Source organism: Aulonocara stuartgranti, assembly GCF_965226115.1.
Source record: "Aulonocara stuartgranti genome assembly, chromosome: 7".
Taxonomy (NCBI): domain Eukaryota; kingdom Metazoa; phylum Chordata; class Actinopteri; order Cichliformes; family Cichlidae; genus Aulonocara; species Aulonocara stuartgranti.
The window spans coordinates 68,203,670-68,230,120 of NC_138945.1; the positions used below are offsets into that span (position 1 = coordinate 68,203,670).

The 26,451-nt window shown below is 46.5% G+C and overlaps 2 protein-coding genes across 3 annotated transcripts; one reads left to right on the forward strand and one right to left on the reverse strand.

Moving 5' to 3' along the window:
- Nucleotides 1-415: 415 nt before the first annotated feature.
- elmo3 (engulfment and cell motility 3) lies at nucleotides 416-20,374 on the forward strand. Of its 2 annotated transcripts, none has more exons than XM_082540488.1 (21): nucleotides 416-678; nucleotides 4,688-4,799; nucleotides 7,176-7,216; nucleotides 7,317-7,389; nucleotides 8,535-8,585; nucleotides 8,764-8,933; nucleotides 9,123-9,222; nucleotides 9,297-9,448; nucleotides 9,767-9,845; nucleotides 10,701-10,751; nucleotides 10,847-10,969; nucleotides 11,295-11,417; nucleotides 11,503-11,607; nucleotides 11,775-11,883; nucleotides 11,959-12,095; nucleotides 16,459-16,622; nucleotides 17,954-18,066; nucleotides 18,145-18,249; nucleotides 18,751-18,830; nucleotides 19,179-19,259; nucleotides 19,352-20,374. In XM_082540488.1, the coding sequence occupies exons 2-21, from the start codon at nucleotides 4,722-4,724 to the stop codon at nucleotides 19,562-19,564; spliced, it is 2,148 nt and encodes a 715-aa protein (XP_082396614.1). In that variant the 5' UTR covers nucleotides 416-678; nucleotides 4,688-4,721; the 3' UTR covers nucleotides 19,565-20,374. The 2 variants fall into 2 exon arrangements, with proteins under 2 accessions (XP_082396614.1, XP_082396615.1); XM_082540489.1 differs by having other exon boundaries at nucleotides 4,691-4,799.
- Nucleotides 20,375-20,489: 115 nt separating this feature from the next.
- On the reverse strand, nucleotides 20,490-25,334 carry fbxl9 (F-box and leucine rich repeat protein). The gene is made up of 11 exons (XM_082540490.1): nucleotides 24,556-25,334; nucleotides 24,282-24,383; nucleotides 24,067-24,201; nucleotides 23,376-23,555; nucleotides 22,958-23,263; nucleotides 22,665-22,881; nucleotides 22,250-22,407; nucleotides 21,960-22,175; nucleotides 21,677-21,889; nucleotides 21,383-21,600; nucleotides 20,490-21,296 (listed from the first exon to the last, which is right to left on the reverse strand). The coding sequence occupies exons 1-11, from the start codon at nucleotides 24,619-24,621 to the stop codon at nucleotides 21,128-21,130; spliced, it is 1,980 nt and encodes a 659-aa protein (XP_082396616.1). The 5' UTR covers nucleotides 24,622-25,334; the 3' UTR covers nucleotides 20,490-21,127.
- Nucleotides 25,335-26,451: the final 1,117 nt, after the last annotated feature.

Consider the following 26,451-nt stretch of genomic DNA (forward strand, 5'->3'; position numbering starts at 1 on the left):
TCTGCTGGACAATGAGGCGACAGCAGGGGGCGGCTGCAACCAGCTGTACGCCACCGGAACTTTGAATTCAATTTTATGTGCTAGTGAAGAAATGTGAAAGAAATATGATAGAAGTCACCATAAGCAGCAACGACACCTCCGGTATGTATGTCGTTTGTGTTTCAAAGTAAAAGCACTGTATCGCTCGAAAGAAAAAAAATGTGACGGTCAAAGGTTTCCTGCATGGACAATAAAGTAGCAAAATATAAAATAAAATATGGCGTTGGTTATTGTTCCCATTTTAATTTTTCTCTTCCTTATCTCTAGTTTTATTTTCAATTTAAACGTTCAATTAATGTGAAACGCGGGAGGGGTATTATTGTGAAAATCCAAATCGGAAACTGCTCTGTTAATCAGAGACGATTGACTCCAAAAAAAAAAAAAAAACCCAGAAAAAAAACGCTCGACCAAGAGACTCCAGCCGACCCGGAACTTTTAGGTCAACTTATCTCAGTTAAAACTTTCTGCAGAGACGCTGGTACAGATTTTGTCAGCGGTCGGATGTTTTTGTAGGGGAACACACCTCCGCGGACCGACTCGGTTCCTCCTGAAGAGTAAAAAAGGAGCTGCAAATGTTTCTCGGTCCGACTGCGGCGGTTCCTGCAGGATAGTAGCTCTTGACTCGTCTTCTCATACCAGGTAGGAGGCATTCAGGGAAAAAGAAAGCTGTGCTCACATTGACTGTTTCCAACACGCTGTGGCTGCGCTCATATCAGATTAGCTGCACTTTTAACTTGTTGCACTGAGTGGTTTACTTTAACTAAAACATTGTTTAGCTGCTAACTTGATGCATGACTTTACTTAACTGACATGTGCTATATGTAAAGCACAATTGTCTTATTCATAATTATTATAAGAAAAACTCCGAATATAAGTGTTTCTGTGTTTTATTTTTATTTTAGAAAGGCAGCTTCCAGTTTTCTCTACCATATAAATCCCTTTTCTTGGAAACCTGTAGCATTTGAGATTTACCGAGTGTATGTGCGACTCTGTCATGTCAGGAATTTCAGGCAGCTGAGCTCTTCCCTCCCTACATACACACTTCCACAGTGGGTAGGGGGGGTCTGCCAGTCCAGGGGGTCTCAGACAGACAGACACACACACACACACACACACACACACACACACACACACACACACACACACACACACACACAGGATCTGCAGGCTAACAAAAGCTCTGAGCCTGCTTGTGGTTTTAAGCCTAACTAAGCAAACTGCTCACTGAATATAGACGGTGACAGCTGAATGTGGTGGGACTCTAATCTGTCTGACATCATCTCCTTTAAATGCATTTATGCTTTTAATGGTGCGCAGCTCAAACTCCACCTGTTTCAGCTGCACAGTGAGCGAGTGCACAGAGATGTACTCTTTGAGTTCTCGTCTATTGTAGCAGCTAGAACTTCCCATATTATAACGACCTGTTTGTTGTTGCATTTCTAACAACTTCCGTTCAGAAAAGCAGAAAATTGTATCTGATTGAACCCAGCAAGGCTGATTTTTCTTCTCCTTCTTCTTTGATTTACACATAATTGGGTTTGAGTAACTGCTGGCCTGTAAAATGAACCATGTCTTGTCTTTGGCTGTCAGATGGAAGCAGCTATGATCCATATGTATTACACTGCTGAGGCTTCGGCTTTTTTGTGTCTTTTAAAGATTGGCTAATCTCTTATTTGACCAGTTGTTCAGGTTATTAAAGGATTTTTGTTAACTGGGATCATTACATTTAGAGTACTAAAGTTAAACCTCAACTTCTCTTCTGTTTTAAGCCAGACAGTGGGTGTGGTTTCAGCTTCCACTTGGTTAATTCTGGGGGGCATCACGAACAGGCACAGACAGGTACAGACTGAGGCAAGCACGCACTGGTGGTTAACCTCTGGAGCCTCACATGAAAGCTTCCCTCTTTTCCTGAGTTCCTGAGTAAATGAGGCAGCTTACACAGTTTTGCTGATCAGCAGCTTTTTAACTTTCGATACAAGCAAGTTGGGTTTAGTTAAAAATGCAAAAAACATCTTTTAGTTCATCTTTCCTTGTCTGGGGACGTTAGTTCCCCTAAAGAAATGGTAACTTCTATTAATGAGAGGTTTTAATTTATTCTAATTTGTATTTCTGCCGTCGTGTTCCTGACCACTAATGCATTAAGTGTAAAGCTGTATAAAATCAATTCAGACACTTTAAAAATACTTTGTAGGAAATGCTTAAAGGATTAGCTTAAGTTGATTCTTCTTGGACGACAGGAATGCAGGCTGATCTCCGCCCTGGTCAGGCCACGGTGAGCTCTAGTCTGCTCAGATTATATCAATGTTCAAGCTTCTGATCTAGACGAACTGTACTGTGGTGTTCTATTCCTGTCGCCGGGCCACATTTGTCTACAACCTCATTTCCTTCTTTCTGATAGATCGTATAGTTTGCTTATAGATGCGACAGCAGCATCGCAAAGCTGTGAGCTCTGAATGCTCTGGTCTACAGATTATCCTTGTACAGTGCCACAGTGTCAGATGAGTAGTACTGGGTTGAAGCCCCTTGTGCCTTCAGAACTGCCTGCAAAGATTCATCAAGGAGCTGGAAACACTCCTGAGGTTTTGGTCCAGCTGCAGATCCATGATGCGAGTGTCGCCTTCGACCACATCTCCACGACGCTGTGCTTGGACTGAGATCTGGTGACTGTGAGGGCTCTTTGGGTGCCCTGAACTCACTGTCATGTTCAAGAAAGCAGCTTGCAATGATTTGACACATGACACAATGTCCTGCTGCAAGCGATCATCACAGGACCTGTACGCTGTGGTCATAAAGAGCTGGACGTGGTCTGCTACAGTACTTGCTGCGGCGTTTAGACGATGCTACCGAAAATATCGCCCACATTGAGACTCATCAGACCGTGCAGCATTTTTCCAATCTGCTGTTGTCGAGCTTTGGTGAGCCTGTGCGAGCCGCAGCCTCAGTTTCCTGTTCTTACCTGACAGGAGCGCCACGTCATCTGCTTCAAGGTCCGACGTGTTGTGCGTTCACAAACTCTCTTCTGCTTACCTTGATTGTGACGTGGTTGTTTGAGTTACTGTTGCCTTTCTGTCAGCTGGAAGCATTGGCCATTATCCCTGAGCTCTGGCATCAGCCATGCATTTCCTCCCAGAGAACTTCTGCTCTTTGTCTCTTTGTTTATGCCAAGTGGAGACGCTTGAGCAGAAATCATCTAAAAACTGGCTGATTTGAGAGGAAGTGACCCAATTATATTTGATGACGTAAATGATGCCAAGCAGGTAGCGTGTTTACTGTGAGTGCCATCCTCTCTGTATTTATCATCACAACATCGTTATCCTGCTATTATTGTAAATCACGACGCTAGTCAGTGTTGACCTGATGATTGTGCTTACTAGGAAAAAGGGAACTTCTTCAGGGGTTGAAAGACTCTTTGTGCCAAGTTTCACTTTTACAGCGCTTTCTTTGACTGATGTACTCGTCATTTTTTTATTGAAATGTTGGATTTTACACCCAGACCTGAAATTAAGTTCAGTTTCCACTTGCAGGCTGATTAGGAAACTGGTGTAGTCAAAGCTGTACTATATGACGCAACTCATGTGTACTTGTTTGGTTAGTTCTTTGAGCCAAAGCAGTAACCACAGCAAGTAGCCTACATGGGCTCAGTTTCACATTCTTCATTAAGCAGCTTGGACAGCTCAAAAACCGCAGGTACTCTCAGTTATTGTTAATAAAAACCGTAGCGTGACAGGTTGGCCTTTGAATTCGGTCACTCAGAAGCTGAGTAGGCCTCAGTTTCTATAAATCTCTATTAAGATTAATACTTTATTTTCAAAGGGAAGTTGACCTTTGGCACCACACCAGATCCAACATACCCAAACAGGTTTGGCCCTTCAGACTTCTCCTTCCATCTAGTCCATGTCAGTTACCCCCAAACAAAGATGGATGTTTGAGAGGTGACATCCAGGTATCGGCTGCATTCTTATCGTCACTTAAAACGGCCCTTTTTTCTCAGACGGCGCCTCAGGGAGGCGAGGAGGCCTCGAAGCATGCGGTTGTTGTGACAGCAGTGGGAGTGTTGCTTTGTTAAAAACTGCGAGCTTTCTTTTTGAGGCTGGAAGTGACAGAATGCAAAAAGCATCCAAGAGATCGAGCACAGGCTGGGCTGTTAATCACACCGAGCCAGTGAGCGCACAGAAGACTCAACATCAGACTGTATGTGTTGTCCATGTGTCGACAGACTGAGGAGGAGGACGAGGAAGGGTTTGAAGCGCAACAGCAGCTTCTTCTTTATCCTCTGGGAAAAGTCTATCGGAGCCGAGGAGGAAGTGAGAAGAACGATGGAAGGACTGGAGGTGCCTGTACGGGCAGGAGGTCACCTGTTTCAGCTTTACTCAGCACTCCATAAATAAACCGTGAAAGAGGAACCGCCGTGTTCTGCAGCTTCACGTGTAAAACGGTTGTTGGATCAACGCGAGGCAGCCATCAGATTTACAGACTGTCAGCTCTCGTTTTCTTATTCCACCTTTCTGTTGTCGAAATGACGGAGACTCGTTTTTTGTGCAAACTCGAGTCCATTTTGGTCACATGGTTTTTATATATGTTCTTAAATGGGACTCAATGTATTTCATATAAATCCCACAGGTGCCCAATAACTCTGTTTTCCCGTTAGCAGCTGAATAGCGGTGTAACCAAGAGGTGCCATCATGCCGCAGCAGAAGGACATAGTGAAGATAGCCATCCAGATGCCCGGGGCCTACCCCCAGCTCATACAACTGGACCAGGTAATGCACACATTTATACAACGTGCACACTTTTAACTGATAACGTCCGTCGCGCTCTGGTTGGTTAAAATAACCTAGTCTGTCACACTGAGTGTCTGATGTGCTTCTCTGATGTCACGTTTGATCTACCTCTAAACCACAAGAGGACTTTGTTTCCCTCTGCGGAGCATCTTACCCAATTTACTTGTCTTGGTAGAGTTGAAAGCCGTTTTCACACGTGCACCGCAGCCGTGAACAATGCCCTGCGATCGTGCAAACGTCTGATGCAGCAGGACTGAACTAAGCTTTCTTTAATGCGTGTGATCTGACTGTTTCTGTGTGAGACAGGTTCAACGAGCTCGTCACTGTAACCAGTCGGCTCGTAGTGACGTCGTCGCTCTCTCGATGCTACGGGACAACTTAGAAGAGTGTCCTGATCTTATGTTTCTGGCATTTTGGGAGTTTTTGTGTGAGAAAAGATGAGATGGTGCAGGAATGATGGCGCATGAGGACCTGGCAGAGCTGTGACCCTCAGCTCACATTTTACACCTCTGAGTTTGTTGCACCGTCAGCATCGTGGTGAATATAAACCTGCTCGGTGGAATCAAACAGGGGAACCTGAACCACTTTGTTCTGCAGCCGTTATGAACACATTTCATCAGAGAGTTGGTCAAAATGCGAAGGCTCTGATTGGACTCCAGGTTGTGACATATTTCAGTCAGGCTGCATCAGGTAATTTGGTCGATTAATTCTGCCCAGGTTGGTTTTAGTCCAGTAGTGCTGAGACTTTCTGGCACGTTCATAGCAGCACTCACGCTAATGAGTCAACGCCAGACCACAGAGACGTGCATTCATCTGAACTATGCTGGGCATTTTCTTGCTGGGGGGGAATAAAAAGGTGTCACCATATTGGCCCGTGCGTCTGTGAAGGCTCCGCCCACTCCTGCTTGTATCAGTTCAGAGGGAGAGAGAGAGAGAGGGGGAGAGAGAGAGAGAGGGGGAGAGAGCGCTTTGGCAAAAGGTTTTAAAAGGGGAGTTAATTATGACTCTAGAAACTGAAAGACACTAATAATACTGGCACTTTTAGGTGTGTGTGTGTGTGTGTGTCGATGGTGATGATCCCCACTTCCTTACCGCTGTGGTTTGAAACAGCTGCTATAACATGACATGTTTAAACTAGCTGTCAGAATAACACTTCGGCTCCCGACTGTAAACGTGATGTAAGACTAACAGTTAAACTCAAATGTTCCCACTTCCTGCTGCATCCTACATAAACTTCATGAAGCACATGTTGATATAATGTCACAGAAGTCACGCCGCTTTCATGCGTTTCTCAGTGATGCTGTGGAAAGAGCTGCAGCTCACTTTCTCCACTTTCTCCCTGCGTCTGCCTTCACTTCAAATTTGCACAGTGAACATGCACCGATGTGAGCTTCCAGCTTCCTTTCAGTCGCTCTTGTTGGCGACTCACATGACCGGACTCTGCGGTCTGTCTCTTGCTTGCTCGTGCCTCGGGAGTGACTCTTTCACGTGAACGTGTTGTTATTAATACACTTGTTACTCGTTCTGGGGTTTGTGTTGATATGAGCCATAAAGTGTGAAAGCTTTGTGACTAAAGTAAAAAGTGTTTCATAGCAGTGATGGCTTTCTGTGATTGTGGGGAAGTTTTCCATATGTTTCCCAGAAACTTGGGGGAAGTTGTTTCCTTGCGCAAGACAGTTAAGTCTAGAGTGTACAGCAGGGCCGGCTGTGAGGTCTCTGAGTTGCACACTAGCGTAGGCTTAACCAGGTTCCCAGCCAGCACCTTTCACCCACTATTTGAACAGCTGATAATCTCATCGGGATTATTCTTAGAGGAACCGTCACAATAAGTTATTCAGGAGTGTTACTTTGGGCCTTTCTTGACACACAATAGTTTCGTTTTAAATCGCGACCAATTCTACCTCGCCAGGAAAACTTCCCATTGGCCCGAGCGTTTCCAGCAGACGCATCTGATTCGTTGACCCTCTTTGCTGCCACTAATGACAGACTGTCCACCGGGTCAACCACAGAACCTGAAGACATTTTGACAGGGTAACCACAGGGCTGACCACTAATAGCAGGATAGCTGAGAGGCAGACATGGAAGTAGTCTGGCTTTTATTTCCGTACAGAGAGGACTCTGGGCACCGAGGGCAACATTGTTCACAGAGTGTCGGCGAGCTTTCCTCTGCCCAGCAAACAAGGTTTCCAGCCAGCGGGAATAGTTGTGGAACCGCGATCCCATAACAGCATGTCATTACTGAAGCATGAATTCGGCTCCCCGACAGAGAAACATAGTAGTTGTGCAGCAGGTGTGTGTCTTTTATGCTGCGTCTGCATGCATGTGTGACTAAGTGCTGTTTTGTTGTCTCTGCAGAAAAAACCTCTGTCTGCTGTGATAAAGGAGGTGTGCGACGGGTAAGTCTGCGATGGAGGTTGTTTTGCTTGACATCATCGTGCTTCATTGGTCACACTGAAGAGTGTGTGTGTGTGTGTGTGTGTGTTTGTGTGTGTGTAGATGGAATCTCCCCGGGTCCGAGAACTACGCCCTGCAGTATGCTGACGGAGTGCAGATGTACATCACCGAATCGGTCAGTCGGCAACAGTCAACACAAAAACGTCTGTCGTTGGCTCAGGTTTCTGCAAAAACGTCAAGTACCAGACCCGAGTCAGCCTTCCAGATGTTTCCATGGTTACGAGATAAGCATCTATCTCTGCCACTAGATCAGTGAATCACTACTTTGTCAGCACTTCGCCTGCGTTTACGAGCGTCTCCCTGGAGCTCAGTCATCAAAGACGAGCGTGAAACAGGAAAAACAGAAGCTAAAGCTTCACTCAGATTCCTCTCGAAAGGTTGCTGCTGAAGCTTTCCTGCTCTCTGAGATAAGACTATCATCCCATCAGGAAAAATGCAGACGAGGCTTCTGCAGCTCCTTTACAGTTAGCGTAGGGATGGTAAGCTTCAGGCTTTTGCAGTGATCACGTAGTTAAACACACATGTTTCAGTTTAAGGTTGGCTTCTTGAGGAGTCTGTGGAACAGAGGCGGTCTAATAATGGTGCTGATTATTTCCTGCTTTTAGTGGCAGACTTCAGAAATGTGCATGTTAATATTATCAGCAGTCAGGTGGTCGGTGGGTTGGAGCCCAGGCAGGGCCCGTTGGTTTTCTCTGAGCTGTTTCTCCGACCACCAAAAACCGCTAACGTGCTGGGTTCATCCTGTCTGCACAGGCCAGGGGCAGCCTCACAAAACACAGACTCGATTGCAAAGATTTTACTTTGTGCTTAATAAATGTTAAGAAGAAGAACAGCAGAAGCTCTTGGCTGCAGCAAAGCTGCACGGCTCATTTGTAAGTGGCACGACGAACAGGGACTGAGACGCTTTATTGGAGATGAGGTGTAAATTTGGGCTGAAATATTTTGTCACATCTGTGATCACGTGCATTCAGTCTTAATGTTCTGCTCTAGACTTAAAAGCCAAACAGGGTCACGGTGCAAACAGCAGCCCGAGCCCCAGACGGCCCGCTAACCCCGTTTTAACGTTGGTCTGTTTGGCCTTTGGTAAATAAACAGTACATATGCAGGATGAGTCATTCTTTGATAATGTGAGGAATGAGCTTCTCGTTGACGTCTTGAGCCTCTGTGCCTGGATGTGCAGTCCTCTGATAGACACAGATTATGTTTGGTGTTCTTCTTAAACCTTTTCTCCGTGTCTGCCTGCTTGTTTGTGTGTCGTAGAATCGTCTGGACATTAAGAACGGCTGCATCCTGCGTCTGACCAAGGCACCGGTGAGTCTGCAGCCTGTTTCACCTTCTTCTCCCTCTAACACAGCGAGAGGCTACGTTCTGCTACGTGCTGACCAACTAGAGCTCCAGAAGTCTAAACTGTCGCATCAGAGCTCGATGGATGACTTTTCTGAGCCGGTGTGTTTCTCTGTGTGTGTTTCGTTGGCGTGGATGAACTCAGGGCCGCTGCGCGGAGGATTTGTTCAAGGGTATCCAGAGCTCAGACGCAGGCGTGCGCTGCGATTCGCTGAAGGAACTGGCGAGCGTTTCAACAGACGTGACCTTTGCTCAGGAGTTCATCAGCCGAGACGGACACCTCTTATTGGTCAAGATTGTAGAAGACTCTAATGAGTTAGTATCCTCGTCAGATATCACCGACTGATTCATTGAAGCTCTTTTCTGTGATGGTAGCAGCAACACGATTGGCTGAGCTCTCAGCGATGCAACGCTTTACTGTTACTGACTTTAAAGCACCAACGGCATCACTGATCGTGTCCGTGTGAATGTCTCATGCTTGCCTCTTTTTACTGTGTCATTCAGGAGTAATGTGATCATGACGCACACGCTGACGGGGTTCATGGAGCTGATGGATCATGGGATCGTTTCATGGGAGAACCTCTCTTCTGTCTTCATCAAAAAGGTCCCCGCTGCTCTCCGCACGCCTCTCGCGCGTTTTCCGAGTTTGATTTTCTGAAGCTCACGTTTCTCCCTCAGATCGCCGGCTTTGTGAACGCCAAGTCGACGGACGCCTCGATACAGCAGGTGTGCTTGGACATCCTGGAGAGCATGGTGCTCAGCAGCCACAGCCTTTTCCTGCAGGTCAAACAGGAAATCACCATGGAGAGGCTCATTGCTCACCTGCAGGTGTAAGTAGTTTATCACGCAACAAGTCACACTCGCTTGGTGTCTGTTGCATCTTAAAGTTCAAAATCATTAATCAGCATCATTTGCTTTCGCTTAATCTGGCACAAAGATATAGTGTCACGTGAAACGCGTTCGAGTAATGCAACGAGGTCACAGCATTGTTTCTGTAACAGGAAGTTTTAAATATGTAAACTGTCCAGTTTTTACTGCACGAGTGCAGCGATACGAGAACTGAAATCTGTCAAAGGAGCATGCACGCATTTCCATGTGGCTGCAAAGCTGTAAAAATAATGTTTTTGTGTGTCTCTAACCTTTTTCAGGACAAATCAGCAGATACAAACCAAAGCCATGGCCTTACTCATGGCCCTGCTGCAAACAGCCGGAGACTCGGACCGAAAGGTGCCTCTGCTACTTTCAAACCTTTCATGCACTTCCTCTTTTCCACACTAGTAAAACTTCAAAGCTTGCAGATGATCAGGTGTTTTAGTTTGGCTCGCAGTTCGTCCTCGGTGTCTGCCTCCAGGCAGCACCGTGCACACTGTTCATCAGCAGTAACCTTAAAAGTTTGGCTTTTCTATCGCAGGATGTCAGATTCAGGTGCTTCTTCACTGATACTCATACATGTGTCCTAGTGACAGCTTTTAAGGATCAAAAACATTTAAACTTGATGCTTTGTGTGAATATGTGACCTTGTGAATCTGTGGGCTGAAAGTATGTGTTAGTGTAGCTGATGTAGGCGTCCCTCAGGTAAAAGGTGGCTGTAGTTCTGGGCCACAGCAGAACGGAGCTGCACTTGTTCCTGGAATAATTTCATTCTCTTTGTTTTTATCTCATAATCTGAGGAGACTGTAGCTGCACATGTGCCTCGGGGTGAAGGACAGTTGCTGTTCATGCGTGTCAGAATCCCACAGGCACCGTCTGCAGACAGTCGAGTCTTTCTGCGCCTCTGCTCCTCTCTCCATGTGCACAAACGGTTCCTTCATTCGGCTCTTTTCTCTCAGGCTCTCTTTGTTACTTCCTCACTTTTACATCAGGTCAACAAACCCACCCTTCTTATCAGCAAAATAGTTGCGAACAAAAACGCGGTTGAGTCAGAGATGCACGTACCAGCAAGCAGCGATTTCGTCACAGAGGTCAAAGTCCCTCAGGCTGATCCTCCTGCCTTACGCTGCCTGTCGACACTGTATCGCCACCCGGTGGTAGAAGCAGGTCTCTGCAGTCCAGTGACACACGCGCGCTCTTCTTGTTTTACAGGATATGTTTGATTTCCTGACTAAGAAGAATGTCCGCCAGTACATATATAAGGTGAATCATCTTCACGTGTACGATCACGTTTCACAAATTCTTTTAATAATGATGAAATATAAAATGTATTCATGTCAAATGTGTGTCTCTGGCAGAATATAATCCACAGTTCTGGTTCAGTCCAAGACGAGATGGCCCACTACCTCTATGTCCTACAGTCGGTTACCTTGAATCTCCAGGAGCCCCGCATGAGGACACCTCTGGACTGTTGCAGCCAGGTGAGCCGCAACACAGCGGGTCAGGTTTCAGGGAGCTCGGAAAGAAACGCGTCCGAACTTTAAGTTTCCTTGAAGACGTTTCATCCGAGAAGCTTCTTCAGGTGTAAGAGTAAGGCTCACGTCCAGACGCCTTTCTTTCCGAGCTCCTTAGACTACGATGACCTTCACAGACATGTTAAAGCCACGCCCGGTCGGCTGCACATTTATGTTTTTACATTTATAATCCTGAAATCTTATGAATAAAATACCGTTTCTAATGTTCTGTCGCGCTCAGAAACGTAAAGATTCTAACGGCCCACTGTGTGTCTGCCTGCTTTCACCTCAGGAACAAAGAGACATCCTTCACGGTCTGAGGCAGGCAGCGTTCGAGACAGAAAGCGAGAACAGTCTGAGTCACGAACGACGGCGTTCGCTCTGTGCTAAAGAGTTCAGGAAGCTGGGCTTTTCTGTAAGCGTGAGATCATACACGGTAACTGTTTGTCTGCCAGCTTTTCTCTCGTTTATATGTGACACTTTGTCTTCCTTCCTTTCAGAATAATAGCAACCCCGGTCAGGACTTGTCACGAACGCCTCCTGGTCTCTTAGCTTTGGACACCATGTATTACTTTGCCACACGTTATCCCGACGCCTACAGCAGGGTGAGCATGACTTATCTGCAGTTTAGTTAGACATAGAAAACCTCTGCTGGTGCATGTTAAATGAAAAAATGATCGAGTACAAGCGGCTTGTTTGTTACATGAGCTCAAAAATCAGGTGACTGCATAATAAACGCTCAGCTTAGTTTCTGTTCTGTCTCTGTCGTCAGTTTGTCTTGGAGAACAGCAGTCGAGAGGACAAACACGAGTGTCCCTTTGCCAGGAGCAGCATCCAGCTCACGCTCATCCTGTGTGAAATCCTTCGGATCGGAGAGCCACGTCAGTCTGATCTCTTACGCGCTGCGATCTCTGCTCGCTCTTGTTCGAGCTCTAATTTATTTTGTCTGTTCACAGCCTCGGAGACGGGGTCCGGCTACCACCCCATCTTCTTCAGTCAGGACCGGCTGATGGAGGAGCTTTTCTGCGTCTGCATTCAGCTGCTCAACAAGACCTGGAAAGAGATGAGAGCCACACAGGAAGACTTTGACAAGGTACAGCAGCAGAGGCGCTCGCTTTGCTAGAAGGAACTCAGTCCTTGTACACCGGGCAGTTCTCACATAGACGGGAGAGTTTGCTCTGGTCGTTGGCTGTGGCAGTGTGTGAACCGGTGACGTGGGGTACGTCAGATCCAAACCGTCCACGACCACATGTGGGATCTTTGCTAAATGCAGTGACAGTCAGTCTCACTTTCCCACGGAGTACTTGGAGTCATTTGCGGTACACCCAACCACAAAAACGCTTCCATAAATCAGAAAACAATGAGTGGAATCGAGCCGGTGACCAAACTGAAGTGAACGGTGGCTTTTTGTAAATTCTTCTATGCGACATTCGTCGTTTTACACAATAGCACCATGAGTTGGAACGAAAACACAGCTCTTCATGTTATATACGTTAGATGCATGTGTGTGGTCGGGAACAAAACACTTTATTATATTCATAGCACACAGTCATACATGCATACGAGTGATGTGTTTAGCAATCGTGCACTCGTGGATGCATCGGAGGAAACTGTGGTTCAGTGTCCAACCCAAGGATGCTTCATCGTGCAGACCGGAGGAGTCAGAGAGGGAACCGCTGGCTCAGGAAGTTCAAGGGTAGTACAAGGTGTCATCAGAAAGTTCAAGAATCAAAGAACGTTACCTTATTTAAATATAGTCAGGCAGACAGAGGTCAGTAGTCCCAAAGTAGTCCCCCCCACCGCGGGTATTTGTGCAAGCTATGCTGGATCTCTTCTGGTGAGCTTTTGTTCAGGAAGTAGAACAAATGTGGTGAATAGACTGCTCCACAGTTAATCCCATTTCTGCCGAACAATACAAATCAGTTGCACTCTGAATAAACGGGAGTTGAAATCAGAGTTCAAAAATTCAATCCAATTTTATTTATACAGCAACAGTCTCCTCAAGGCGCTTTGCATCGTAGACCCCCGACCTTTTTTGTGCCACGGACGGTTTAATGTCAGACAATATTTTCACAGACCGACAAACCCAACAATCATATGAGCCCCTATGAGCAGCACTTTGGCGACAGTGGGAAGGAAAAACTCCCTTTTAACAGGAAGAAACCTCCAGCAGAACCAGGCTCAGGGAGGGGCGGGGCCATCTGCTGTGATTGGTTGGGGTGAGAGAAGGAAGACAGGATAAAGACATGCTGTGGAAAAATGCTAATTCAGAGGGCGGGGAAGCCAACACTTCTTCATCTTGCCCCTCAGTTGATGTTTCTTATTCGAACCGCTGCAGAAAATTGTGGTCAAAGCTAGAGATGACCCGCCAAATTAAAATTGAGGCCAGTGTGCAGTAAAATGTAATTTAAGGTCCGTGGAGAAGCCGCAGAGTGCAGGTGCTCAGAACTGGACTTCTGGGGAATGATCTGAGAATAGCTGCACTTTAATCCCTGTGGTCATGTGGGTGACCTTGCATGGGTTGAATGGGAGACCTTGAATCCATTAAGGCCCACTGGTGGACTGTTTTGATCACACCTCACAGGGTGTTTCCACTCAGTTATCTTAATGAACTGTGACACAAGTAAATAAAAATGCTGATATAGTAAAAATGAAGCACAGAGACTGAAATTTAAAAGCAGAATGCTTTAAATTCAATTTTAAATGTACATTTGTCTAAGTTTGTATTTTGGTGGGTTGGATTGGTTCTCCTTCCCCGCCCCGCCCCCACACGCACAGTTAGCTTTGTGGTTTAAGCCGAGCTGGCGGCAGAGCGCTGTCATCTGGGAGAAATACTGAGAACTCAACAATCCTTCATCCACACAGTGCTCATAGAACTCTGTGACCTTTTGACCTCTCCGGTGCACGCCAGTGTCCTGTGTGCCAGACCAGCAGACTGGCCTTTTGTTTCTGCTCGTGTCCAACCTCCCAGGGTGCTTTGAGGCAAGGACAAAGCAGCATTAGGTGGACAAAGAGAACCGCGGCGAACGGCAGAAACGGAGGGAGAAGGAAACGAGGAAAACAAAGCGCCCAGGGCATCGGCAGTAATGACACGACAACAGAGGGGAACGTAAAACCTCTGGAAACGATGTGAGAGGGAGAGAAGGAAAAGGTTCGACAGGGAGCAGCAAAGAAGAAGGAAAGCTGAGGCTGTGACGGCGATATCGCTTATTTAGGTTTTAGTTGCATGTGCGCCTCCAACATTAAGAAATCTCCTCAGTCCAGCTGTGTTATGATCTGAACAGCCGTCCTCCGCTAACACACATACGCACACTTAGCGTCCGTGAACACGCTGCCAAACAGAGAGACAGCTGCCGTCGCTCCTATTGGCCCGCTGAGCTAAACGACAGAGGGGCCGGACCCGGCTGGGCGTGTGCATGTGAGCACCGGGGTGTCTGTTTACCAAACACTCAAAGGCCTCTGCTGTCATAGGTGATCTCACTTTGACTCCGCGTCATCCCCGTCACGTTTCTGCGACTGACCGAGGGTGAAAATTGAAGCCAGGGTTTTAAAATAATTGTCTGTTGAGGAGGAAGAATGGAGGTAAGATAGTAGTTTTTAACTAACTGGTAACACAGAGGCCAATATGAAGTATTCTAGTACAGAAGTGATTCATACATCAAAGGCTAAAAGGTTTTTTGTTTGTTTTCAATGTGTGACACTAGAAGCTGTTAATAAATCGTTACAATGTGTCGATTAGATTTATTGTCGTTACACGTGTATAAACACACGGCAATGAAATGCAGTTTGCATCAATCAGAAGAGCAATAGGAGCAGATTGCATACAGATAAGGGCAGAATAGAAGGTGGGAACAGTTACCACTCATCTGTACACATCTGTACGTAAACAGATGTACAGTGGTGGGAGCGCAGACCGTGTCATGTGATTGCTGCTGGACGATGAGTTTATTTTGGCTCTGAGGACGTGAGCGGGGAGCCGCGCTGTGAAACCGTAGACGCTCGTTTCGTGTTCTGTACGACGGTCTGGATTTCACAGATTGTGTTTCCACTGCTGCGGGACAAAAACGGCTTCGCTGTCGTCTGCAGTCACAAACACTTTGGTCACGCTTCACATTCTTGGAGGACATTTGTGAGACCGAGCGATTACTCTGAGCTTTGAGAATGAGTCGAGGCTTATCGACACTTTAGACGCTGATTGTTTGCAGTCAATCAAATTGGGCGTGAACAGGAATGATCTAGGTCAGCTGCGTACATGTGTGGGTGAGGGGGTGTGACCGCAGCAGCGCAGAGTTGGCTCGGTCTTTTAACACTATTGATTTTTATATAGATTTTCCACTTTTACGACTGAGGGAACCATAGATTTAACACGTATGTCACTGCCCTGAGGGTCACCTCCCGTCTCTGTGTGAGCGTCACTTTAACGAGTAGAAACACAGACTGAAGCACGGAGCTTCAGAAAACGCTGGGCAATTCAGTCTGACCACCATCTCAATAAAAACAAAGAATAAAGTAAAAATTGAACTAAAGAAACACTTTACAGGTAACGATAGAAACCAGTCAGTCTGTCATCGAGCAGCACGAACCGTTTCCCACACAAAGACGACGACCTTACCAGTGTATGTATCAAGACAGCTGCTGGGTGGAGACCGCCCTCACTAACTCCTGATGCATGAACATTTTATTCTGTAAGCAGAAACCGAGAGCTCGAGGGGGTTTGCTCCTAACCTCAACCCCCTGAACCCCACACGACCGACAGGTGAGCTGTGGACAATAAGAGACGGGACAAGAACAAACTATTATTCTTCACGTTTAACATTCAGCAGCTTAATAGAAGAACGTGAAAGAATTTGAGGAGCAGTTTTTGTCTCGAGGGTGCGCGAGACTCGAGCTCGAGGATACTGCTAACGCTGTCCCTGTTACTCACATCCTGCTCATTAAAGCAGCGCATAAAGAACGTGTTGCAATAACAGAATGATAAAAATTCTATCAAATATTCTTAGAAACACTGAAAACTTTCAGCTTCTGCAAAAATAAATTCTTTGTTGTCCTCGTTTAACCGCAGTTTCTCGTGTTTATATCAGATTTAAGCTGCGAGTCCAGCGTTCCCAAATATTTACACAACTTGGAGTCTCACTGTGTGTGATTCTGGCCTTCGGTTTACCGCCATCTTTCCTGTAACCAGTGATTAACTCCTTAGTCTTAGTCACATTAAGGTCAAGGACGTTATGATGGCACCGTTTGACAAATGCAAGCAAGGCCATCGTGTGAGCGCGTGCGTGGAGAGGATATCGCACTGATGACTGAGCGGCTCTGAGTCTTCTTTTGCCCACATGAAGGAATAATGTTCAACCATTGTGCACAAACGTGTTAAATAGGCAGGCTGACATGCCCTGGTTATGTCAAAGCCAAGCCGTGAAACACCAACAGCATGTCTGTGCTCCCATATCTGTCCTCAGGTGATGCAGGTGGTGAGGGAGCAGATCACCAGGACTCTGTCGAGTAAGCCGACCTCCTTGGAGCTCTTCAAGAACAAAGTTAACGCTCTGAACTACAGCGAGATCCTCAAACTGCGGCAGACGGAACGACTGCACCAGGAAGAGACTCTGGCTCCGCCTGTGCTGTGAGCATCAGCAGGTTTACGTGCTGCGTACCGGTCTGTGTTAAAGGAGTTGCCATGTGCACCAACTGTCCTATAGTCTGTATAAACAGATGTTTGTCTATCTGTAGGCAGGAGCCAGGTCTACTGGTTATGGATGAGTGTGTTGTACAGTCACGTTCGAGTGGGCACACATGGTAAATCCATCTGTACTGCAGGCGAGCCGAGGCCCACCGCGGTGTGATAAACGGATAGGTTGTTTAAAAGCTGCCAGCATTCATCGGATCAGATGAGCGCCCACTGCTTCCCAGATTGACTTCTTGCCTTTTACAGTTGAACTCATTTACTTTCTGCATGTCAGAGAAATGTCGAGGTCTGCAGTTCCCGCCGTGTAGCATCCCTGGCTGAATGATGGTCTCTTATACTGATGCTTCAGAGGTTTTATTGGAAATGTTTTTATTGAAACATTCAGTGAAGACACCGTAAGAGCTAGGAGCAAAACAAAGCCAGCAATATTAATACCATAACATTAAAGGAAACACATTTCCCCTGCTCACATATAGCATATACATCAAATTTACATCATTCAATTCATTATATCACCTCACTAACTTACAGCTACACATAAAGGTCAAGGTTAACAACACAAACTCTATTAAACGACATGTTGGTTGCACGTAACTTATTCCGTTAAAGGAAACATTAACAAACCTTGTGCCACTGTCAGCCAGGTACTAATTGGCAAAGGAAACGTACATATTTTTCACTTTAAGGCACAATATTTACCATATCCTAAAAGAAACCTTACTAACAAGCCCTTTAACGGTTTTGTGCCAGTTTCCTGTTTCAAAATAAAAGCCTGGATTTCAAAATAAAACCGAAGTACCTTTCAAACAAACGTAAAAATATTTACCAAATTTAAAGGTCATTTACACGCCGTCCGTACTGATTCAGTCATGCAAAGATCAGATTTGTAACAGAACAGAAGCTTGAAATAAACGAGCTCAGGTTCAGTGTGTTTGTGATCCACACACAGTTCGGCTGAGCGTCCCGTGTGTTGACCCCACATTCTGGAAACGATTCAATAAAAACGGAGTTTGTGGTTTGTTAAACTGTCCGATCAGCTGTTCTGCTGACGACTCCAAATAGTTTCCACCCGTATGGAGCAACCAGCAGGTCACACTGGTGTTTGTCACTAAACACTCAGTGTAACAGAGTTCTGCTGCTTGATTTTTGATTAGATTTGAATAAATGTCATCTGGGCAATAGTGACGATTTATGTCTTAGAACAACGAGAAAACTGCTTGTGACGTTTTCAGAATAATTTTATAGCTCTTTGCTGCTTTTCTTTCCAGTGAACTCAAAGAGCGGCTGAAGCCGGAGCTGCTCGAGTTGATCCGGCAGCAGAGACTCAACAGGCTGTGTCAGGGCACGATGTTCAGGAAGATCAGCAGCCGACGCAGACAGGGTGAGAGCGCTCACAGGCTCGCGTGCAGCGAACGGCAGACTGGGCGTGTCAGGCTAACCCGCGTCTTTGTCTCTTCAGATAAACTGTGGTACTGTCGCTTGTCGCCCAATCACAAAATGCTTCACTACGGCGATGTGGAGGAAGACATGGAAAATCCACCAATAGAAACACTGCAGGAGAAGAGTGAGTTCAGTTTTTCTACACCAAATGGCTCGAGCCATATTCATGCTTAGGTTTATCCATTAAAATTAAATTGTGAGAAACTGTCATGTGTGGAATTCCAGTTTATTATGCTCATTGATTAATCTTAATAATCATCAAGCATCAGTGCCCAACAAACCCTGATACAAAGTGCAGAACAGTGCAGGTGTGTTGAGCCGCTGATCAATTCAGTTTTATTTACACAGCAACAGTCGCCTCGAGGCGCTTTATATTGTAAGGTAGACCCCACAGTAATGCATACAGAGGAAAACCCAACAGTCTTTTTTGGTGACAGTGGGAAGGAAAAACTTCCTTTTAACAGGAAGACTCCTCAGGGAGGGGCGGGGCCACCTGCAGCTACCGCTTGGCACTGACGACTCTTTGTTATTCAAAACAGAAGAAGGAACTAATATGACTCCGACAGATGGTTTTTATTGTCTGAAGTATATTAACCATATGTGTGTTTTGACGCTTCCTCTTCAGTTCCAGTCGCAGATATCAAAGGCTTGCTGACGGGTAAAGACTGTCCTCACATGAAGGAGAACAAAGGCAAACAGAATAAGGTCAGCTGTTTCACCTTCTCAGTACCATGGTGATCACCTCCTGCTGTAGGTGGTGTGGACAGTCAAGGGAGAAATATGGAGAGAAACTAAACATGACTTAAGGAAATAAGATGCAGGTCCATCGATGGGCACAGAAGGACCTCCCTCACTCAGGGTATCTGGGGTCACGCTGAGGCGTTCCCAGGCCAGGTGAGAGATGTGGTCTCTCCAGCGTGAAGTCCTCACCCAAGCACACTGGGATGTCTCTGATGCTCTCGAGCTTCTTTCTGTTTAACAATGATTCTTGTTACTGGTGATGATTGATAATAAGTGTGGACGGGGGAATGTCTCACTGAGCTTTCTCTGTAGGAGGTCCTCGATCTGGCATTCAGCATCACGTACGACGTAGAGGAGTACAGCCTGAACTTCATCGCCCCGTCCAGAACCGATGTGAGTCTAAACGCTGCTCCGTTACCTCCTTCAGTTTCTTTGTGATATACGGTGAAGAAACTAAATCTAACCATCTTCCACTACGTCTTCAGTTCTGCCTGTGGACGGACGGACTGAGCGTGCTCCTCGGCCGGGAGATGAGCAGCGAATCGATGCGGAGTGAGCTGGAGATCCTCCTGTCTATGGAGATCAAGCTCCGCCTCCTAGATCTGGAGAACGTTCCCATACCCGACAACGCTCCGGTCGTTCCCAAACCTCCGAGCAACTTCAACTTCTGCTACGACTTCAGCCAGACGGAACAATGAGCGCGTGACTGTGTAAATATGTGTGAAACGAGACGTTGGTGTGGGCGGAGCTGCGCGTGCACGCGCTTGTCATCTTAATCGCAGATTTATAACTTTGACGCTTGAGTTTTCTTATTTTAAACATCCAAGTGAAACGAGTGAAGCAGGAACAAGGTTGAGACGCCGTCAGTGTTTGTGTGACGCACGTCTGCTCCTCCCTGCACTCAAACCTTCACACAGGTACCGAGCAAAATGTAATTCAATCCTTTTTAATATAACCACTCAAGTAATGGTACTTTACACTTGTTTTACAATCATTTTATATTTTTGAATTCTCTAAATGTGTGTGAGGAATACTGCGTTTTTTTAAAGAGGGCATTAACTACAACACGGTACGTCGTTTATTCTCCAGCACATCAGACATACAGCAGGTGTTCAGTGTTACGCAGCTTCATGCACCTGCAGGCACTCGTCTTCATGTGGATCTCAGCAGCTCTGGAGCAGAGATGCATTAAATGATTTTGAATCGTTGTTGCAAACAGGCACACGTCCCTCTGTCACAATCACACGGTACCACATGCGTTGGATGACTTTTGGCTTTTTGGATCAAATTTCATTGTAACTTTAAAACTGATGCTTTTTGTCCACGGCTGGTTTTGTAATGTGAGCACTCAGTGGCGCCACCTGGAGGAGCTACTGGGGAACTGACTGATTTCGTTTCAGCACAGCTGCTCCACACTGACACACTGACCTCTGGGATAATGTCCACGTTGAATCATGTGCTTTGATTTAATTCACATGAATAAAAACATTTGATTTATACAGCAAAAAGCCAAACTTTGGTTTATTTATAAAAGACACCTTTGCACACTTTGGTCCATGATGAGTACTCCCTCTGTCTCAGTGCTACAACAGCGTCCACAGTGGGCTGGAGTGGAAATGAAACTCGCTAGTTTTGGCATGATGCTCCCTTTCCAAGAACATCTGACACTCTATCATTTTTGAAAAGCAATTAGTGATTAAAACCCTGATTTACTTTGTTTTAATCTAAAAGATGAAGTCGGGGAAACGTTTTCACTCCACAGCTTTAGCAGCATCAAAGTGTCCCATCCTACATCCTGCTTTTAACAACATCACTGAGCAAACAAGCAAAGACTGCCAGCATTAAAACAATAAAGGAAATGGAGCGTCGCTGGCATCGGTCTACAACAATCTACGTCTGTGACAGCAGTAATTCATTTAAAAGCACCTCAAAGAATTTAAATATAAAATTTTCCGAACAGTAAATACATGAAATGCTGACTACTTTCTTCCTCCTGTGGTGCTCGTGTGTTGCCGTCTTCGCCTTCCTTTGAAATCTTTAAAAATAACCTTTGGTCCAAACTGGTGATTCCTACTCCACACAGGAGCAGATATTTACTCGAGAGATGACATAATTAGGTCCTGCTGTAAACTTTAAAGTATTTTTCCTCTCTTGCACAAAATACTGACATGTGCCAAAAGCTCAGCTGAGAGCAGACTATAGTCAGCAGGTTTTCTTCTTTTTCAAGTCCCAGCAGCCTCTCGGGATGTTCACTCAGCCTGTCAGAGGCTTAGGCTAAGATCAGCCCCACCTATGAACTTGTAGTGGAGATTCTCCAGGAAGGGCAGCTGTGTCTGGAGGAAGTCCACTGCTGCTACGGAGATGTTGTTGCACCTGGAGATGTCGAGCGTCCTCAGACGTTTGCAGTGCTGCACCAGGAGGAGCAGGGATCTGCGGGGTTTAGAGTGCAAACAGCGTAAGAATTTGATGGCTTTCCGATGAGCTGCAGCTACTTGCGAGGCGTGTGTGCTAATCACCTATCGGTGATGTTATTACAGCAGGAGAGGTAGAGATGTTGCAGTCTGGGGAGGTAGGGCGCAGCATGCGCCACGCCGCGGTCGCTGATACCTGGGCAGTGGCTGAGCACGAGACTAGTGAGACTGCGGCAGTGACGCGCCGTCGACACTAAGCTGTCGTCTGTGATCTCCGGCAGCATGGAGAGAGACAGATGGTGGAGATCTGGGAAACGCATCACCTGAGAGAGGAGAACAGAGCTTTTCAAATATTTTGCATTCCAGACTGGAACCTTCTGCTGCCCGTCCTCCTCCTACCTGAGTGATGCTGCTGTCCGTCAGTTTGGAGCAGGCAGAGAGGTCCAGTTCCTGCAGCCTGCTGAGAGCTAAAAGAGAAGCTCCAGCCTGCTGTCTGAGCTGCTCCAGGTCATTCGGAGTCACTAGCTTGGGTCGCTCCTCGAAAGGCAAGCGAGGAGGCTTGAAGAAGCCCATGTTGCCAAAAGTCCGGGTGAACCTGGGCCCCTTGTCTCCCTGTTAGAGCGAATTATTATAACAACCACACGTGCTTAGAGCAAAACAGACACAAAGCTGTGATTCTCACCGTCTCCTCGTCAGGCTCACATTTGGCTCTTTGCACCATTCCCAGCAGACCCCAGTCTGTCACTTCTTTACACCAGCCGAGCCGCAGCACCACCAGCTTCTGCAGGTAGGTGGCGACTGCGCACACGGACAGGTCAGTCACATTACTGCAGGAAGTCAGGTCAAGCTCGCAGAGAGTGTCCCCGAGCAGCTGGGCGAGAAAGAAAACTGCAGGATCCTAAAAGAAAGGCAGGAAGCTAAGATTTTTCCGTCTGGTTTAAACCGAACGAAGCGACGCAGACAATGACCGACCCTGATGTAGGTGCAGCTCCTGAGGTTGAGCGTCTCTAGCTGTCGTCTGGCAGCATCGGATCCCTTCAAGCCTTTCACCATCTCTGTTCCATTGATGTGCAGACACTCTGACAGGTCCAGAGAGCGCAGGGAGGGCAACAACAGCAGGTCCGACAGGCCTGTTGGTAACACGATGTTAATCACATGGAGGCAGTGCGATGAGCTGCGAGCGTGAAACTAATAACCGAGCATCATAAACTTGCAGTTCTATTCAAATAGAAAAATGCTGATTATTTCGTTTGTTTTCCCCTTAAAGCTGCTTTTAGTTTGTTCCATCATCGTGATTACGGTCACTCCAAAGATAATATCAAATATAAAAATGATCACACTGGGTGACAATTTCAGTTAAATACACAAGAATGTGCACGGGGGGAACCTTTTTCTGTGATCCTCCAGTCCTGCGACAATGAGAGGTGTGTCAGTGACCTCAGACCTCGCGCTATGGCCTCCACAGACCTGCTGGTCAGCTCCGTGCAGCCGCTGATGTCCAGTTTGAGGAGGCTTGGCTGGTGCTTCACCAGAACTTCCACCGAGTAGTTGGTCAGCTCCTTACAGCCGTGCAGGATCAGCTCCTCTAAAAACAAACCCTGAACCTGCAACACAGAATTACAGCTCTCAGTGGAAGTATTCTTAGTGATGCTGAAACTTGTGCTGTGCCAGCATCCCGACCTGTGCAACAGTGCGCAGCGACTCAGGGGTGATGGATGTCCTGCTGAGGTCCAGAGCTACGAGGGTGGATTTCTGCTCCATCAACAACCTCCTCAAGTTCCTAAGCGACAGCAGAGCTGAAGAGTCCTCGACGGCCCCCACCGGGCACCCTCGATACGGGTCAAACTCAAAAGCAATATGGCAGCCAGCCAGCGAGAGCCGACGGAGACGCGGCGTGCATCCGGTCAGCCGGTTGAAGGTGAGGTCAGACAGGTAACGGAGGTCAGACAGGTCCAGCTCTTCCAGACCACACAGTGCTGACCGCACCTGGAAGCAGATTATGATTGCTCACATTTTTATGACACCATAAAAAAATAAAGATTTTTTAAAAATTTCTTGTTTGAATTGTTCAGATTGTTTATTGCCCGTCTCCACCCACCTGCTGTCTGTGCTCCTCCCTGGAGAGGAATGCTCCAGACATGAAGAGGCTGTCCAGACCTCTGAGGTCCAACCTGCGGAGGGAGGAAAGCCGAGGGAGCAGGGCCAGCAGGGAAGCCTCTGTTATGCTGCTTCCAGGCAGGGCCAGGCTCTCCAGTTTAGGGCCCAGGCAAAGGCCCACCTGAGGAGGAAGCAACACAAAACAGGAAGGTTAGCAAAGGTGTGTGTGTTTAGTGGGAAACTCGGTGCTTACACGTTCACACACACAGACGCACATGATTGTGATAAGCATGAATTATTAAGTAATGACCACAGCTGCTCTGAACTTTGGCGTTCATTTATGGCCTGTCACGTGTTTATCCTTGTGACAGGAAATTAAAATAATAAGGCTGTGATTGAGATATATATAAAAATGTTAAAACAATGCTAGTGTTTTTCTAAGATGACTAGAGTCCAGACAAATCCACTGTAAAAAAAGTTTCCATTGCCCGGAGGTGTGTGAATTATGTGAGCCTACCAGGAAGCGTATGACTGCTTGTTTGTGGGTTTGTCATCACATGACGTCAGGAATATAGTTTCACAGAAGGAGCAATGGATGCTGAGACATTTTTGGGTACTAAACACAACAAAAAACCACCTGTACCCCTAATATGTGTCAGACAGGAGCTGTTTAATTCGTCAGAGTACTGCACCTCCAGCAGCAGCGATCTGGAGATGCTGAAGCCATCGAGCTGGCTGATTATCAGGCTGCAGCGTGGCTTTCGGCCCAGACCCCTGATGAGCTCCAGGGACGAGGCCGAAGCCGGGAAGCGGAAGGTGATGTTCCTCTGCAATTTGAAAAAAACACAGTTAAAATGTGCAGCCACCTTTCAATTCATCGTCTCTGTTGTGGTCTGGGGAGAGTGACCTGGAAGCGGGGGTCCTGGCTGGCACTGTACCAGCTACGGCAGACCAGCGAGGCTTCCTTCCTGTCTGAAGTGTGGAGAAAACTCAGGATGTAAACTACGACCTGCAGATTGAGACAGAAATGCTGGATTAGATTAAACATCCGCGAAGAGCTCGATCCGAACCAGCTCCAGCGAGAGCACACTCGACAGGTACAGCAGGTCATGCGCAGTAGCTGACTGCCATTAGAACACTGTTACTGTAGCTCACGAGCACTGCGTTTGAATTGCACTCACCTCCACGGGCAGCGCAGGAGTGTCCACTGCGTCCTCCCCATCGCTGTCTCCCATCGTCCAGACCATCTGTGACTCAGCTAGCCAAACAGTAGCTATCGTGAACTACGTTTAGCCTTTAAGCTAATGCGTCCACAGCACAGAGAAACGGTGTCGCCCGTGAACTAATAATTACAGCTACAGCTTTCCTTTCATTACAAGCTGCGTTACCTGCTGTCGTTCCCCTGAAAGCTCCTTTACGTTAGGCTCTGTGCACGCTCAGTCCCTTCAGGTGCGATCAGCTGACCGCAGAGGAGGCGCTGATGACGTCAGGGGGCGTGGCGCTGTGTTTTTTCCAGCACGCTTGGTACCGACGAGCTTTGATCTGATTTGTTTTTGACGCTTTGACCTAAATGTGTGGAAAGTGTTCTGTTTACCCCACACAGACGATGGTGCGGCCCAGAAGAAGCGGTTAGCTGTTAGAGCCGAATCAGAAAGGCTTTTGTTGCCAAATGGTGAGCAGGTTTACAACAGTATTGCTTCGGTACTTAGTGCAAAACATAAGTAAGATACACTTAAATAAACAAAAATAAAACTTAAAAGTGCAAAGCGGATCGATATATACATGAATGCAGGTGATGATCTGTGCAAAAATGGAACAGATATGACTGTGGGTCAATAACACGCCGTAAAAATACTAAACATCCGCAGTGAAAGTTAACGTTTGGAAAATCTTGCAAAAACATTTAAAATGACTTCATGCAGAAAAATGTCCCCTGTATGAGAGAAGACCGCAACTTTACTGTGGGGATTGGCTGTTAAGAATTAATTAACCCACGTATTGACCTGCAGAAAATAAAATAAAAACAAAGATATTAACTAGATTTATCATTCAAGCCCCTTTCCCCCCAACAAATACTACAAACCTCCAGTTTAATATCAGTAAAGTTAAAATATGTTGGAACAAACACCAGCAAGTAAAAATGTCAAATTTGTTCTTGATTTGAACCAAGAACCAGATCCTGGGCCCTGTTTCAGGAAGCCGGTTTAGTGGAAAAACTGAGTAAGTATACCCTGAGTTAACGAAAACTCTGGGTTTTCGGTTTCACAAAGCGAGTTCAGCTGCAGCCTGAGTGAGTCACTATGACGACACACTCCGTGAAGCTAACCTGCCCCCTAGCAGGTTTACTACAACTAACCCTGACTGTCTCCGCCCCTTTGTCGGAAACCTGACAGTAGGAAGTGTCAGACATGGCGTGCCACTTCCTTGAAGAGCCAGTAGATGTTGAAGCCCAAATTCTCCGCAGAGCTCTCCGCCGGGAGAGAGTGATCAGAGCGCGTTTGGACATTTTATCATTTCCTGATGATTTTCTGTGTGAACGTTACCGTTTCTCAGCACAATCTATAATTTATTTGGATAACATCCTCAGGCCATATATTGCTCATGTGACACATCGTGGACATGCTCTCAGTTCATTACATATTATTTGTATTGCACTTCGGTTTCTTGCAAACGGGAGCTTTCTGTATAATATTGGTGACGCTGAGCACGTTTCCAAGGCTACCGTCTGTCGGGCAGTCAGGAATGTTACAGTTGCACTGAAACGTCTCCTGTACTCGTCTGTGGTGTTCCCCGGTCACAGACCCACAAGATTTATCAAAGAGGGATGCCACAAAATTGCAGGTATCAGGATGACCAAAACTTAATGTATGATGTGGTGATACTTGGACTACTACTTAAATTGCACATTTATTTTCAGGGTTCCCAGGCGTGATTGGCTGTACAGATGGCACTCACATTCCAATCATTGCTCCTTCAGTAAATGAAGGAGACTATGTGAACAGGAAGTCTTTCCACAGCATTAATGTGCAGGTACATAGTTCCCTGTAGCATTTCAAACTAACAAATTATTTCATTAT